The following is a 14759-nucleotide window of genomic DNA, read 5'->3' as shown; positions in this document are numbered from 1 at the left end:
TGATTTATTATTTTTAATCAAATCAAATCAAATCTAAATTACCTATATTTAAGGAACTCTAAAAATATTTAAATTAATAACTAATTTCCGAAATTAAATATAAATAATTATTAAAATTATTTTTAACACTTAAAAAAAATTATGAGTGTTTGGAAGCAAGTACTAAATGTGCTTTTGTTTTAATATAATAGATGTATCGTAAATACCCTCTGACTGCTTGCCACGAACAAATTCAGCATAAGAAAATTAATATGTCATTTTTTTCTATTTAACAAACAAAAAATGATATACATTTTCTCATCTAATGTGATGATTGTAAGAATATTCTTAAAATTGGTACACAAATCCCTGAGAAATTTGAGAGAAACTGTCGTATCATTGTCATTCAAAAGCCTAAAATGAGGAAGCGGAATGGAGAATACTAGAGAGGTATATTACTAAACAAACAATATCTAGAGTATTATGTTCGATATGTCACAAATGAAACAAAAACAACAAAACATAGTAAAAGAGAGATGGATCTTCCTTCTGTGGTGTTTTACAACCGGCTCAAATCCTAGGCCTCGGTGGCTGCAGCTTCTTCTTGTGCTTCAACAGCCGCCTCCGTGTCTGCATTAGCTTCCTCCTCCGGAGTTTTGCCGTTGGTCACAGGTGGCACCAAAGAGTCGAACTTGTCTGACTTGCCCAACACAATCTCAATCTGCAACAACAACAATACCCAAAAGAATGTAAACATAACAAGTCACATATAATAAAAGGAGATTCTAAACTTGCCTTAGCCTTCTGAACCATCCTTCCTTTGGTCTCGTCTTTCATTCCCACAGTAGATGTCAACACTTCTGAACAAAGATAAAACAGAATCTTGAATTGGACGAACGTTTTTCTTAGAGGAAAGATAATAGAGATCATTAAAGAAAAGAGACTTTCTACTTACTCTTCTCTGTAGCCAAACCATTGTTCTTCAAGATCTCAGAGATTGTTACCACAGTTGTGATTGCTGTCCACGACGTATAAGGTTATACAAATAGGCAAAGAGGAAAGACCGGTCTAAAGACTAAAATAAAGAAGATTAATTAAGCTGTCGTTAAAATCTATACCCATTCCAAGTGCAGAGAGTTCGACCTCGTTGTGTTGCTGAATGTACCTCTGCATCATACGACGAAAGGATCAGACGCATTGCAATCGCACAAAAATTGATTCAGAAAATTTCTAATTGCTCTCATTGTAATACGTTCAAACACTTGGTGGACACAAATAGCACACCGATCAAAAGGTTAAAGATCGCTCACTAGTCATTACTACATTTGGTCAAAAACAGATCTGATACAAAAAACAAAATAAACTCAAATTCCAGGCAACGAATGATGTTCAGAGTGAAATTCTAATCGATATTCGCTAATATAAGATTAATCGGATTCCACGCTTCCGTAAACAAAAAAAACATACTCATCTGATGATTCTGATCTGAAAACGGAAGATCCGGTGATAATTTTTTGTTCCGATCAAGAGATTAACGTACCTTGGCGAGATTGACGTAGAAGAACAATGGCTTCTTCGTGTTGGAGACTTGGATCCTGTTCTTCTTGTGAGTCTCAGCAATGGCCGTCGTTGCCGGCGCGAGAACGATGTTTCTCTCCGGTGCTGGGATCGGTGCCGGTGCCGGTGTAGCTACTTCCATCGCCATCTTCGATCACTCTTTTCTTTCAGTCTCTGCGTAACTTTTTTCTTCTCTCTCTCTCTCTCTCGAAGACTTTCTCTCTCGCTCGCGGGAAAAGTTGTATCTGATCGCTTTGGTTGGTTACTCGGGGAATTAGAAAACCGTTACGGTGCTCAACGGCATTTATATAGCACTCGATGCGCTTCTCGCAGAGCCAACAAAAACGTCACACGTGTTCGTCTTCAAGTGGTTTGTTGACCGAGTAAGAGCGAAAGACGGATTGGTTCATCTCGCTTCGAGTGTTTCAAATTACGAGAGTACCCCCGATGTTTGTGAGGTATTTGTGCCTTTATAAACTAATAACTTGGGCCTGAAGTATTTTTGACTTATATGGGCCTCAGTTTCCATTAATAATCCATCGTTATCATTTTTTTCTTATCCATTTATTATTTGATATATCGATATTAAAAATATATATTTTCCTTCTTTTTTTCTGCGAATGATAATTTTTGATTGTTCAGTTACGTGTTCAAATGAGAAAACAGCGTTATATAAAATAGTGGTATTTTGTAGAAAGAGACTTAAACTTCGAATATTTTAATGTCGCTTTTGAACAAGAGAGCTTCGACGATAAAAACTGTTAATTTTGGTTGCTTATGTCAGTAGTATATAACAAAATTCTGTATCTATTTTTTCATTTTACAGATGATAACAAAATCGCTCTATATGCTACTGTATATTAGTGTGATTGATTCGGTTACATTAATTCTTGTTCCGGGAGTCTACATATTAGTGAACGTCCATATCTAGTGTCTTTGTGTATTATACTCTCGATGGTGGTTCGCATTTTTCATATGCAAAATCATATTCGGGACCATGTTGGACCAACCGACCGATTTGCATTTTGTTTTATGATTTTCCTAGAAAATATTTTGCCGCCAAAGGATAAAGATTTTATGTTTTTGAGTTGCGACGTGGGTCCTACGTTGTTCCAATGCAACGTGGGTCCTGCCATATAGCATTACAAAATCAAATTTTTTATGTGTATCTCAAAATATAGTGTATTGTCTATTTGTCTGTGAACTTATAATTTGTAAGCCATACCATATTCAAAAACAACACTTCGGAAAAGGCTGCAATTTTTAAACAGAGTAGCGAGGGAAAGTATGAATTACTCTTGACGTTTGAACTCGAAAAGCCAGGAAGCATTTTTGAAAGCTTATTGTTTTCTTTTACACTACAAAGTGAATGATAAACGTACTTAACATTCCAATTTTTTTAACTTTATTTTTTTTCTAATAATGTGTGGATTATAGATGAAACAGAAAACACAGTCTTCTATTCCAATGCCAATTTGAAAGAAAAAGAATTCAAAAAAGCAGTGATAGTTAGATAGAATCACGTTGGTCGAGAGGTGGTCATTATTAAATGAGTACCTTGTCACATTGGTATATTGGCATTTATGTGACTCAACGGCGCAATGGTTATTTTATTTTTCAAGTCACTTTGAACTTCCTTCTGAGCGAGTAGAGACCTGATTGCTAACAAAAAAACATGTTTACTGTGATTGTTTATTGATGAAACATGTCGAATGTCATAATATATTAGATTCTCATTTCAGATATTGGATATCTAAGTATCTAACCGTGCACTTTAGACATCTCATGCTAGTTATTACAAAACGTTTGAAATAATAATAAATTGAATTAAAATGCAATATAAAATTTACTTTCACTAGTCAAATATTTGTGTTCGTTGTAGGATAATCATTTGGATTTACTAACTAGACATCTTGAGAAGTAATTATTATTTATTTTTTCAAATGATGACATTTCTGAATATTCTAAAAGAAATTAAACTTACAGAATTAAAGAAAAAGAAGAAGTAAATATTGGTTCAAGATGAGTATTTTTCTTTTAGTTCAATGAGTATTGATTCATATACATGCAACCACCTTTTAAAACAAAGTAAAAATAATCAACTGTGTATAAGCTAATGAGTTATGAATTTAGTCCATCTTTTCCAATTCACAAATTTTAATATGAAACCAAATTTATTTTTACCAGAAAAGGTACAGTACATTGTCACTATTTAGATTGAATCTATTTGTTCAAATGTTGATTTAAATTTGAATGAATCAGAAGGTTTATTAGTAGGCAAAAGGAAATCAAAGCGCCAAGAAAATCCAAAAAAATAAAGTAAACGGCTTGAATGAATGAAAAAAAGAATTATTAAAATTTGAAAAGTCCCGATAAATAATCAAACAGCTTAACAAATCAAACACAATTCCAAAATAGTCACCGCCCAAAAAAATCCCTTTTTTTTTTCTTGAGAGAGAGAGAGAGAGGGAGACAACTTTGTTGTGGATAAAGACATTCATTTCTATTTTGTCTGCAAAATTCTCACGGGCGATCGGAGAGAGGAGACAGAGGTGGTGCACAAGAATCCTTCCCCAATCCTACACAAGACTTGTAAGACCAATTTCTTTCTGCATTTTCAATAATCACTCTCTTACCTGTTCTGTTCTTCCTCAAAAATCTGCTTCTTTCTGTAAAATTGCTTGCAAAACTTTAAAATTTCCTCGTTTTTCCTTTCTGATTTCATTTACGATTTTTTTTTCCAATTTCCCTTGACTCTTTCTTCATCTGGGGTTGTTTAGGCGTGTTGGTTTCACTTTTGAATAATTCGTATGTGTCTCTCTCAAAAAATTTCATACCATTTCGGATTCAAGAATGTTCTTACTTTTGAACCAATCTGTGCTCCTTACATCCTAAATTTGATATGTAAGATGGAAAAAAATGTTGCAAACTTGACAAATATTAGTTTTTTTGTTTGTTTGTTTGTACGATAGGGTAGAGGGAAAGTCGAAGGTGAATACATTCTTAGATCTTAGAAATTGAATTGGATCTTGAGAATCTGCGTAATAGAGAGGCTCTTTGTTTTGTATGGTTGGTGATATAAGCAGTGGAATGGGAAGAGAAGTTGTTGAGGTGCTTATGGACCGAAATGCCGATGTTTCAAGCGGTAGAGTTCACGTTGCTCCGAAGATAGCAGCTGAGGAGTCTGAGGAGGAATTTGAAGTCAAGGAATGCACCGAGGAGGATTCTCTTTCCGAGAATGCACCAAAAGTAGAATCTGCTGAGAGAATCGGAGCTCAAAAGTCTCCTAAAACCCGTAATGGAACTGCTAAAGTTTCAAAGGTAAAAACTAATTTGAAATCTTGATTTTGAAGAATTGAGGAACTATAATGTTATGTTAGACGATAGGAGAGAGTGATGCATGATTGAGGCCTAAGGGCGATTTTGACCCGTTTGTTTATGGCTTTTGCAGCACGATGCTCCACTTCTTGCTGTGAGAAAGCCATTGCAACCCGAGAACAAGAAGCATATCGATGACGATGATAATTGCTCAATCGCTTCTTCGTATCCTTTGCTTGCCTCTATCATTTGATACTTGATGCTATATGTATGTATGTAATTGAATACTTGACATAACCGGTAATGTTCCTTAACGATAATGCTCCTTACAGTGTGGCAACTTCCATGAGGATGGGTAAGTCCGGAGTGACTCACGGAAGTGCTCCAACGTTCAGGAGTGCCCAACGTGCTGAGAAACGCAGAGAGGTAAGTAAATCTTCCACCTTTCTGCTTCCAAATCTCTGTTGAAGAGGTTGTGTAGCAACGCTGCATCACGTGAACTCATAATCAGTAATATAATCTGAACATAAACTTGGGCACTCTCATAGAAAGTCTACACTGTTCTGTTTACTGATTGATCTTTTTGTGTGGCTTAGTATTACCAAAAGCTCGAAGAAAAAAACCAAGCGCTTGAAGCCGAAAGGAACGAGCTTGAACAAAGGCAAAAGGTAAAGTACAAATTTCCCGGTTGAGGCAGTCTTTTCGGATTCTAAACGGAAAAAGTCATTGATTTCAATGTTTTGCAGGAAGAACAAGAAGCAGCCTTGAAACAACTTAGAAAGAATCTCAAATTTAAGGCTAAACCCGTTCCCAACTTCTACTACGAGGCGCCTCCTGCAAAACCCGAGCTTAAGAAGGTATATTTCGAACCAAAATGTCTCTATATGTACAGAGCTCAGCATTATTCTTGTGACAAAGTAGCTTATGTGATGTATCTTTTTCTAGCTTCCTTTGACCCGTCCCAAGTCGCCAAAACTCATCCTTTCTCGGAGAAAAAGCTTCAGCGACGCAATCAGCTCATCATCCCGTGAAGAGATTCTGAAGACAGCCTCTAACCGGAACCGACATAGCACCGGAACAGTTCAGAACAAAAACACCAATGCTGTGCACGACAGTCCTCGTTTCAGATCTGGCAAGGGTAAAAATGGATTGAAACCAGTTAACGAGTCCTTGGAAGAAGCTTGTGAGGCTTGAAAATGATGATGAATGAGGCTTTACTCAGAGTTGGTCTGTGTTTTACTCTCAAACTAACTTTGATCTTCTTACCGGAGAAAATCTTCTTAAATCAAAACAGAAACCCTTTGTTTGTTTCAGTTGTTTCCGGCATATTGTTGGTTCACAATGTAACCGTCTTTCTCGGTTTAAATTGTAACGTGAAATTTTTATGTTGATTGTTGAAGAACTCCTAATGTTGAAATTTGTATATTTTGAGTGTTGTTGGATTATTTACGAATTGATTCCGGTTAAGAGTATCTTCTTCATTAAACAAAGATTAGTTTTCTTAAGCTTCTTTCTCGAATTGATGCTTTTAATAACTAGCCTACCAAACCAACTTCTTTAGACATATATATCCAGAGAGCAAACCAGTAGAAAATAAAACCGGCATCAAACATTTTAACCTAAACCGGTAATCAGATAAAGAAACCTATAAAACCAAAACCAAACCGAGTAAAGTCGATAAACCAAACCAAACGCTAGCACTTTCCCGGGTCCCGCTTGAACGGTGACGGCCGTGGTTTGATCCACCACCACCGCCAATAAACGGAACTACTCTCCCTCCTCCGCCAAAACCCTTACGTCTATCACCGCCGCGTCTGCCTCCGCCAAAACTGCGCCCACCACCACCTCCGCCAAAACTACGCCCACCTCCGCCGTAACCACCTCCGCCTCTACCGCCTCCGCCACCCCCGCCGCCCTTCTTAACAACGATGGCCAATTCCGTTCTTTTGCCAGCGAAAGCGTCACCAGCCGGCTTCGATTCAACTGACTGGACCGAGAGTTTGTCATGGTTTTGATCAGCGGAGGCTAATTGTGTTGAAGATCGCGAGATCACGTGAAGAAAGTGGTGCTGGAGAAGGAGAAAAAATAGAAAGTATAGAAGCAAAGATGCTTTCGTAAAACCCATAATTGTGTTGCCTTTTCTTCCGTCTCCGAGTATCTTCTTGGTTTATACACCGAATTGTTTAGAACCGCGTGGTTTATCTAAGATATTATTTGCTAGAAGATATTATTTGGTTTTTAAATACATTTGTTTTGAACTTTAATGAACAAAAATCTGTTTAGACAAAATAATTATCCTTCTTAAGTTTGAAAGGGGAAAAGGATTATAGAGTAATTTGGTGATCCGAAATTTTAAAAGATAACAGATAGTCTTAACAGATAAAATCTTCGCCTCCCTCCAAAATTTCAACCATGGCCACTTCTTCTTTAATCCCTCTGTCTACTTCATTTCTTCAACCTCTGAAATTCAAAACCATAACTAAACCCAGAATCCCTGACCTATCTACCACGAAAAAACCCGTGACAATCTGCGATTCCGAGAAGAACACTGGGACGTCAAACCCCACCAGCAGAAACCCTAATTTCCAGAAACGGCGGAAATCCAACTCCTCCAAGTATGGAACTTCTAGAAGGTCGATCCTTAAGAAATCCTTCTTACAAGAACAGGTCACTTTCACCGCTCGGATTCCTGCCGACCCCCACGTGGCGATTATCGGTGGCGGAATGGCGGGTCTGGTCTGCGCACTGGACCTGGAAGCTCGTGGCGTCCAGTCCACAGTTTTCGATACGGTTCGTCTCTCTCGTTCACATTTCTTTGACTGTTTTCTACTCTGAATCAAGCTTTCTTTGATGTGAAATTTTTGGTTTCGGGTGTTTTTGCTGTTTGAGATTTCACTTCAAGTTGGAGCTTTTTTTTTTTTGGTTTCTAATGTGCTTAATTATTAGTAATTTTGTGGCTTGAGCAATCAAGTAAGACTCTTTTGTGCTGCGTTGATCTCAATCGTGCAGGGGATACATGGGTTAGGAGGAAGACTTGGAACAAGGATTATTGAACCACAAGGACTGATTTTCGACCACGCTGCTCAATTCTTCACCGCGAATGATTCTCGATTTATCCAATATGTCGATGGGTGGTTAGAGAAGGGACTTGTTCGAGAGTGGAAAGGTGTTGTGGGAGAGCTTGAAATTGGCGGTAGTTTCTCACAGTTTCCTCCATCATCACCTCCAAGATACATTGCTGTTAATGGCATGCGATCTCTCGCTGATTCACTGCTATTAGAGGTGCTAACATGTTATCTCTTTGCAGCGAAAAATAGTGCCTTTTCGATTTTTGTGAGCTCAAGTAACTTATAGTTGTCGATTTTTTGCAGAGTCAAATGGTGAACTTGGTGAGGCCTTGTTGGATTAGTAAGCTGGAACCACTTAATGGAATGTGGCATTTAAGCGAGAACGGAACACCTCGTGGTCAGTTTGATGTGATTGTCATTGCTCATAATGGTAAGACGCGTATCTGTATCTCCTTTCCTAGCTTCAGATGCTTTGTTATACTTTTTCATACAAAAATGCTTCACCTTTTGTTCAGGTAAATGTGCGAATCGTTTGCTTTCTGCATCAGGCTTGCCCCTAGTTGCTAAACAGATGAAGGTAGACAATATCCAGCGCAACAGATCTTTTTCAACCCTATGACCTCTTCTGATAAAATCCTCCTTTGTTTTCTCTAGAAACTGGATCTAAGTTCCATATGGGCGCTATTAGCAGCTTTCGATGAGCCTCTTCCTGCAGTGAACTTCGAGGGAGCGTTTGTGAAAGGAGTCGAGTCATTGTCTTGGATGGGAAATAACTCTGCAAAGCTTGGAAATGGCGGAGCCCCTCATTGCTGGACGTTTTTCAGTACTGCAGCATATGGGAAACAGAACAAAGTTCCTCAGGTTAGTTTCTTCAAAGCCTTATAACATAATGTCAATAGCTGGAGAAATCGAACAAAGCTCCTTCTTTTCTCATAGGAAAACATCCCAGCGGTGACATCAGAGAAAGTTAGAGCCGGGATGCTTCAAGGTGTGGAAATCGCATTGGGCTTGCCTGAAGGCTCGCTTCCTAAACCGGTTTATACGCGTCTCCAGCTATGGTAAGCAGACATTGTAGTAAAAAAAGTGCTTAAAATGTTTGAATACTTGTGGAGTGATTCAATTATCTTTTACAGGGGAGCAGCTCTTCCAAAGAACACTCCTGCAGTTCCATGTATATTCGATCCACAGGGCCGTGCTGGTATATGCGGTGACTGGCTTCGCGGTTCTAACTTAGAATCCGCAGCCTTAAGCGGTGCAGCCCTCGGAAAACATGTAAGATAGCTTCCTATGACTCTTCTTTACAAGGTTGTGTTTTTGTCTTAATTTGCGGATTTCCTGAAGAAAAGACGATAACAAATGTTTTTTTTGGTTATTTTGCCTGCAGATTGCGGATTTCCTGCAGAACGGTGGAGCTAATGTCGAAGAGTTTGAAATCGGTTTACATGATAGGTTAAGTCCTCTTGCTGGCCATGATATTGGCCAGTTTCCTGGTTTAACATCGGTGGGAGAGAAGGAAGAAGCTAAATCATATCAACTTCTGTGAATACGTCACTCTACTGTTACTTGATCCCAGATTCAAGAAGCAAAACCCATCGATGTAGATTAGGTTTGCAAAAGCTTACAGTGACTTCAGTGCCCACTTACATATATACACTTAAAGTTTCAACCTTGGCGGCTAAACCATGACCGGTTTGAGATGCTGAATCTGGCTACCAACGAAAGGCCCAAAAGTGTTATTTTTTCCCGTAAAAAGTGTCAAAACAAGAGGTTTTCATTGCAAATAACACAAACATGTAAAGATAAATGGGTTTAAAGAATAAAAAAAAATGAAATGAAACGGAAAAGAGAGAGAGAGAGTGAAAGCGTGAGGAGTGGAATTGATGAGAAACGCCATGGAAAGGGTTAAGAGGAAAGAGATGATGATCAGAAAAAGAGGATACGATACGAGATCTAAGAAACGATACTTGAGCAATCTTCCTCCGGAGTTAAAAAGAGAGATCCTCCTCAGATTGCAGTCGAAATGCGTAGCCAGGCTCATCTTAGTTTCTAGGGATTGGCCATCGATTGTTCGCGACAAAGGTTTCATCGACTCGTACCTTAATCGATCTTCTTCGTCGACAGGCCCGCGTCTTCTCTTCACAGTCTGCAATCCTGAGAAGCAGTTCTTTCTCTCCTGCCCTCAGGACGATCCTTCTTCCGATCATCATCGGGTAAGCATCGCTCCTCCGAATCCAAACCCTGATCATCGTTATAAGTTTTCTCCTCCCGTCCGTGGCTTGATCTGCTGTCAGAATCAAAGTAGAGTTTTGATTGGAAACCCTAGCACGGGTCAGTTCGTTACTCTACCCAGAGTCAAAACTTGGAGAAAAGGCATATTTAGCTTTTTTGGGTATGATCCGGTTAATGATGTATACAAAGTGTTGTGCATGACGGTGATACATGCACCACCAGATCGCGAATCGCAGCTTTTGTCTGAGGAACACCAGATTATCACTCTGGGAGCTAAAAAAGCAGCGTGGAGGATGATCAAGTGCCAGCATCCCCATCGTCCTCCTTGTCGAACTAAAGGGCTATGCATGAATGGGTTTATATATTACTTTGCTTGGATCCACGAAAAGCAAGGATGTCTCATCAGCTTTGATCTGAGTTCTGAAGAGTTTAATGTCATCAAGCTACCTGAGGATGTCCGACTCAAGGAGGCTTGTGAAGTTGTGAACTACGGCGGAAAGATAGCTCTAGCGACGGCGTTAGTTTTCCGTGGTAAGCTTGACCTGTTGGTTCTACAAGATGCCATCAAACAAGAATGGTTAAAAGTTCCTGTCGTGGTTCCGGAAGAGTTACTGGGGAACCTTTTTTGGTTCAAGGGTGGAACTTGTGACAATGAGCTCGTCTTTGCACCTTACGAGTCCTTGACGCCTTCCTTTACGCCTTCGTCTTCATTCTTCTTTGTTTGCTACAATCCCAAAGATAAGACTTCCAAAAAGGTTCTAATTGAAGGACTTGGAGATCAATGTTCTTCTGAGATTGAAGCTTTTCTCAATTACACAGAGAGCCCCTCGCTTTTGACAAATAGGTTAATCCTTTGACTAGTGTTTTTCCTCATCTCTTTAAAACTTAATCTGATACTCTTAGAAGCGAAGATCCTTTTTGCTGTTTGTTTGTCTTCGTAACAATATATTGTATTCAAGCAGAGAATAGCTGATGCTTCATTGGAATCTGAATATCACAACATACAGTAAGTGATTTGGTGTTTGAGCATACAAGACTCTTGTCTCTGTAACCAAAATTTGAAAAAGACATGGCTGTCTAGAAGAGAAAGTAAAACTATGAACTCTTAAGATATTCACTAAAAATTGCATTGTTGCATTAGAGGGTAACTGTAATCAACGTATAAATACTCAACTTCGTGAATAAATACAAACAATACTTTCCCATTTTTTCATATTTCTCCCACAAAGCTTTGTACTTCTCTATCTCGATCTTCAACCACGGCTGGGATACAACGGTTCAGGTTCAGGGATATACTTTGTACTGGAGAGCTTATATTTTCACCGCTCGCTCTCAATAACCAGTTCTATTTTATCAGAGCCTCTCAGTTAAGATCTCGGACAATAATAGTTTTGTGTGGAGCTGGCTGAGCTTGACTTTTCATTGATTAGTCACATTTAAGACGCTATATGAAACAGAACATCATCGAAAGAAGCAGATGAATTATGTTTATTCTCTGCAAAAAAAAATCAATAGAAATAGCAAAAGTGTTTGCAAATGTACAAACAGTAGTCTTTAGTGTTTTTTTTCAAAAATCAAAAGTGTTGATTTTTTGTCACAAGGATTTCCATCGCGCCAAGATAAATAAAAGAGCATTAATCGGTTAAAATTTGAAAATAGGAGGTTTCTATTTTACAAAGCCCGAAAATGTTGATACATTGTTTACACATATAAAGGAATTGGTGTCGCCGGCGTGGCAAGTCTCAGGTTTAAGAAAGAGTAAGGATATTTAGGTTTACGAGTCAAACGAAGGTGTGCGGCGTTGGAAACGGCCATGAAAAAAAGAGTCACGAGGTCTCAGAAACGAGACGAAAGCGATGAAAACGACCCGTTTTCGACTATTCCTCTGGAACTGAAAGTCGAGATTCTCATGAAGTTGCCGCCGAAATCAATAGCCATGCTCTCTTTCGTGTCTAAAAACTGGTCCTCGATAATCCGCAGCAAAGACTTCACTAACTTGTACCTGACTCGATCTTCGACTCGGCCACGTCTTCTTTTCTCAGTCTACCTTCCCGGTGACGTGCAGACGCGGTTTTTTCAATCCTGCTCTCAGGAGGATCCGTCTTCTTCTGATCATCATAGGGTTAGTTATACTCTGACTTCGGATCCAAGGTATAGTTTTTCTACACCCATCCGCGGCTTGATCTGCGGTCGAAACGGTACTAAAATGATAATTGGAAACCCTAGCACGGGTCAGTTCGTAACGTTACCAAGAGTCAAAACGTGTAGACAAGACATACTCTCTGCTTTTGGATATGATCCTGTTAATGATGTGTTCAAAGTGTTGTGCATGACGGTGACGAGTAGACGACGTCGAACACGACATGCTTTGTCGAAGGAGCATCAAGTTTTCACTCTAGGGCCTAGACAGAAATGGAGAATGATGGAATGTAAGTATCCACATCGTCATTACTCTAATTCTAAAGTGATATGCAGGGACGGTGTTTTGTATTATTTAGCTTCTTTTAAGGATAAACGATCTCTAATAAGCTTCGATCTGAGATCTGAAGAGTTTGATGTTACTAAGCTACCCGAGGATTATACACTGCAAGAGTTTGGTAATCTGGTGAATCACACTGGAAAGATAACCATAGCGAGTCAGGCATATAACGGCACAATCGACCTATGGGTTCTGGAAAATACCAACAAAGAAGAATGGTCTAAAGCTGCTTCCGTGGCTCCTTCTTGGACAGATATAGCTGGGAATGAACACTTGTTCACGTTCAGGGGTATACTTGGTACTGGCGAGATTATACTTGCAATGCTCGCTTGCCCTAACCCCTACTTTTTTATTTGTTACGATCCCAAAGAAAAAATTGTCAGAAAAGTTTTTGTTGAAGGAATTGGAGATGACTCTGCTGCTATCCAAGTCTTTTTCGATCATGTAGAGAGTCCTATGTTTCTCTGAATGGTAAGGGAATCTTCATTCTTCTGGTGTTTGCCTGAACTTTTTCTTTCTTGTTCAGGTTCCATTTCTGTTCTCGGATATACTAGTAGTTTAAGACTCTTCCTTATATTTACATCTGATTCAACAATATATTCATTAATGGCTTTTGTATACTTGTGGATTATGCAACTGTGCAAGTATGTCTTGATTAAAGTCTAGTTTTGGTTTAGTGCTTTGTTTCATGAAGAATGTTATGTGTGTGTGTATATTCTCCGATTGATTCGTAAGTCACAATTAATATCCAAGTTTCATCGATACATAGTTCAAAATGCTCTGCTGAAGCCAAATTGATGCTTGATTGCTTCTTGATACTGTCACAGAATCCGAGTTCACAAGTGCTCTTATAACTCATGCCAAAAGTGGAATACATACAATTGCAAATCACAAGCTACAAAGACCAGTTTCTTGAACCTAATTCATTCTTCTTCAAATCAGAAAGTAGATGAGTAAAGTCGATACTTTTCATCAGGTGTGAGCTGATTGTGAAGACAATATTCTGGAATGGCTATGTTCGCCTTCGTAAGTCACAATCAACATCGAAGTTTCATCAATACATCGCTCCACATGCTTCCTTGCCGGACAACCTCTCACACTGCTGCATTTGTAATATCCCCTGCAAAATTAAGGAAATGATATATATATCAAAATGGACACAAATTTAGAGGAATCTTCCACCAAAAAGATGAATCTATATACCGTGGATGTGGTGAACCCTTTATCGGTTTCTGCCCATATTTCCTCCATGAATACTCATCTGGAGGAATATCCGCAATCTTGTTACTAATTGCAGGCACCTTGATTGATCGTTTCACCCTAAGTTTCCTGTTTATCAACTCAAACCATTACAAAGAGATCCAGAACAAAATTATCGGGTCACATAGCCACAGAGAAAATGACAAACCTTTTCTTGGAACAATGACATTTGCTTCGACTTCCGCATTTCAAGCTACCAGAGCACATCTTCCGGGAGTGCTGCGATATCTGGTCAGATAATCCGGTTATATGGAACGAGCTCCTATCGTAATCCGCCACACTAGCATCCATACTAAGAGATGATACAAATGATCTCGATCCGTTCGATACACTCGGTGTATAGCAACTACTCCCAGATCCATCAAACTTGAGGTTTACACCGCTATTGCTCCTAGAGTAAGCTATTTGCTGGTGGTTGTGGATTAACTGATAAGGAGCTCGAAAAGGCGGTGGCTTTAACTCCAGAAACGACCTCTCAACACGCATTTTGTGACTAAGCATCAATGGAGGATGACCCAATTGGTGTTTTGGGTCAATCTCGTCATAAACAACAGAAGCTGGAACCATCTGAAGAGGCTCTGGTGCAAGAACTTGAGTGTAGTCACTACTCACATCATTAACACAGCAAATAGGGCTCTCCAAGAAGATATGTTGAGGAAAAGATGACCTAAACTTGTTGTTGATTCTCCTAAACTTTCCATGACCTGACCCTCTGGTTAATAGGGAGGCTACTTTCTTGAACTTGGAAACTGCTTCTCTTGTTTCAACCATGAGAGAGTTGGAATCATTGCCTTGTTGTGACAAGAGATTTAAGACTCCATGACAGCTTTCGATAGCTGATTTGCTAGCAGCTTCAACTTCCTCCATTT

The 14759-nt window shown here is 39.1% G+C and overlaps 7 protein-coding genes across 10 annotated transcripts; 4 read left to right on the top strand and 3 right to left on the bottom strand.

The window, feature by feature from the left end:
• Nucleotides 1-341: 341 nt before the first annotated feature.
• LOC18025253 (uncharacterized protein At2g34160) lies at nucleotides 342-1812 on the bottom strand. Its single transcript, XM_006408108.2, has 5 exons — nucleotides 1520-1812; nucleotides 1098-1146; nucleotides 935-997; nucleotides 775-839; nucleotides 342-700 (listed from the first exon to the last, which is right to left on the bottom strand). Exons 1-5 carry the CDS (start codon nucleotides 1682-1684, stop codon nucleotides 557-559), a joined length of 486 nt encoding a protein of 161 aa, XP_006408171.1. The 5' UTR covers nucleotides 1685-1812; the 3' UTR covers nucleotides 342-556.
• Nucleotides 1813-3961: 2149 nt separating this feature from the next.
• LOC18025252 (protein WVD2-like 1) lies at nucleotides 3962-6167 on the top strand. Of its 4 annotated transcripts, none has more exons than XM_024159971.1 (8): nucleotides 3962-4128; nucleotides 4514-4527; nucleotides 4623-4857; nucleotides 4988-5079; nucleotides 5187-5280; nucleotides 5451-5522; nucleotides 5601-5711; nucleotides 5800-6167. In XM_024159971.1, exons 3-8 carry the CDS (start codon nucleotides 4627-4629, stop codon nucleotides 6046-6048), a joined length of 849 nt encoding a protein of 282 aa, XP_024015739.1. In that variant the 5' UTR covers nucleotides 3962-4128; nucleotides 4514-4527; nucleotides 4623-4626; the 3' UTR covers nucleotides 6049-6167. The 4 variants fall into 4 exon arrangements, with proteins under 4 accessions (XP_024015739.1, XP_024015738.1, XP_024015737.1 ...); XM_024159970.1 differs by having other exon boundaries at nucleotides 4509-4527; XM_024159969.1 differs by lacking the exon at nucleotides 4514-4527 and having other exon boundaries at nucleotides 3963-4128; nucleotides 4620-4857.
• Nucleotides 6168-6324: 157 nt separating this feature from the next.
• On the bottom strand, nucleotides 6325-7024 carry LOC112089024 (glycine-rich RNA-binding protein GRP1A). The gene has a single exon (XM_024159972.1). The coding sequence runs from the start codon at nucleotides 6977-6979 to the stop codon at nucleotides 6500-6502; it is 480 nt and encodes a 159-aa protein (XP_024015740.1). The 5' UTR covers nucleotides 6980-7024; the 3' UTR covers nucleotides 6325-6499.
• Nucleotides 7025-7224: 200 nt separating this feature from the next.
• Nucleotides 7225-9623, top strand: LOC18025251 (renalase). The gene is made up of 8 exons (XM_006408106.2): nucleotides 7225-7644; nucleotides 7864-8136; nucleotides 8226-8352; nucleotides 8438-8499; nucleotides 8577-8783; nucleotides 8859-8980; nucleotides 9056-9194; nucleotides 9307-9623. The coding sequence occupies exons 1-8, from the start codon at nucleotides 7267-7269 to the stop codon at nucleotides 9463-9465; spliced, it is 1467 nt and encodes a 488-aa protein (XP_006408169.1). The 5' UTR covers nucleotides 7225-7266; the 3' UTR covers nucleotides 9466-9623.
• Nucleotides 9624-9766: 143 nt separating this feature from the next.
• Nucleotides 9767-11248, top strand: LOC18025250 (F-box/kelch-repeat protein At3g04660). The gene is made up of 2 exons (XM_006408105.2): nucleotides 9767-10995; nucleotides 11114-11248. Exons 1-2 carry the CDS (start codon nucleotides 9803-9805, stop codon nucleotides 11118-11120), a joined length of 1200 nt encoding a protein of 399 aa, XP_006408168.2. The 5' UTR covers nucleotides 9767-9802; the 3' UTR covers nucleotides 11121-11248.
• Nucleotides 11249-11964: 716 nt separating this feature from the next.
• On the top strand, nucleotides 11965-13098 carry LOC18025249 (F-box/kelch-repeat protein At3g04660). Its single transcript, XM_006408104.1, has one exon. The coding sequence runs from the start codon at nucleotides 11965-11967 to the stop codon at nucleotides 13096-13098; it is 1134 nt and encodes a 377-aa protein (XP_006408167.1).
• Nucleotides 13099-13414: 316 nt separating this feature from the next.
• Nucleotides 13415-14757, bottom strand: LOC18025248 (probable WRKY transcription factor 39). The gene is made up of 3 exons (XM_006408103.2): nucleotides 14039-14757; nucleotides 13834-13959; nucleotides 13415-13750 (listed from the first exon to the last, which is right to left on the bottom strand). The coding sequence occupies exons 1-3, from the start codon at nucleotides 14755-14757 to the stop codon at nucleotides 13603-13605; spliced, it is 993 nt and encodes a 330-aa protein (XP_006408166.1). The 3' UTR covers nucleotides 13415-13602.
• Between the last annotated feature and the right edge of the window lie 2 nt (nucleotides 14758-14759).

The sequence above is a fragment of the Eutrema salsugineum genome, unplaced genomic scaffold (genome assembly GCF_000478725.1).
Source record: "Eutrema salsugineum unplaced genomic scaffold, Eutsalg1_0 scaffold_13, whole genome shotgun sequence".
Taxonomy (NCBI): Eukaryota; Viridiplantae; Streptophyta; class Magnoliopsida; order Brassicales; family Brassicaceae; genus Eutrema; species Eutrema salsugineum.
Note: the sequence above shows the minus strand (reverse complement) of the source record. Positions and strands in the feature narration are given on the sequence as shown.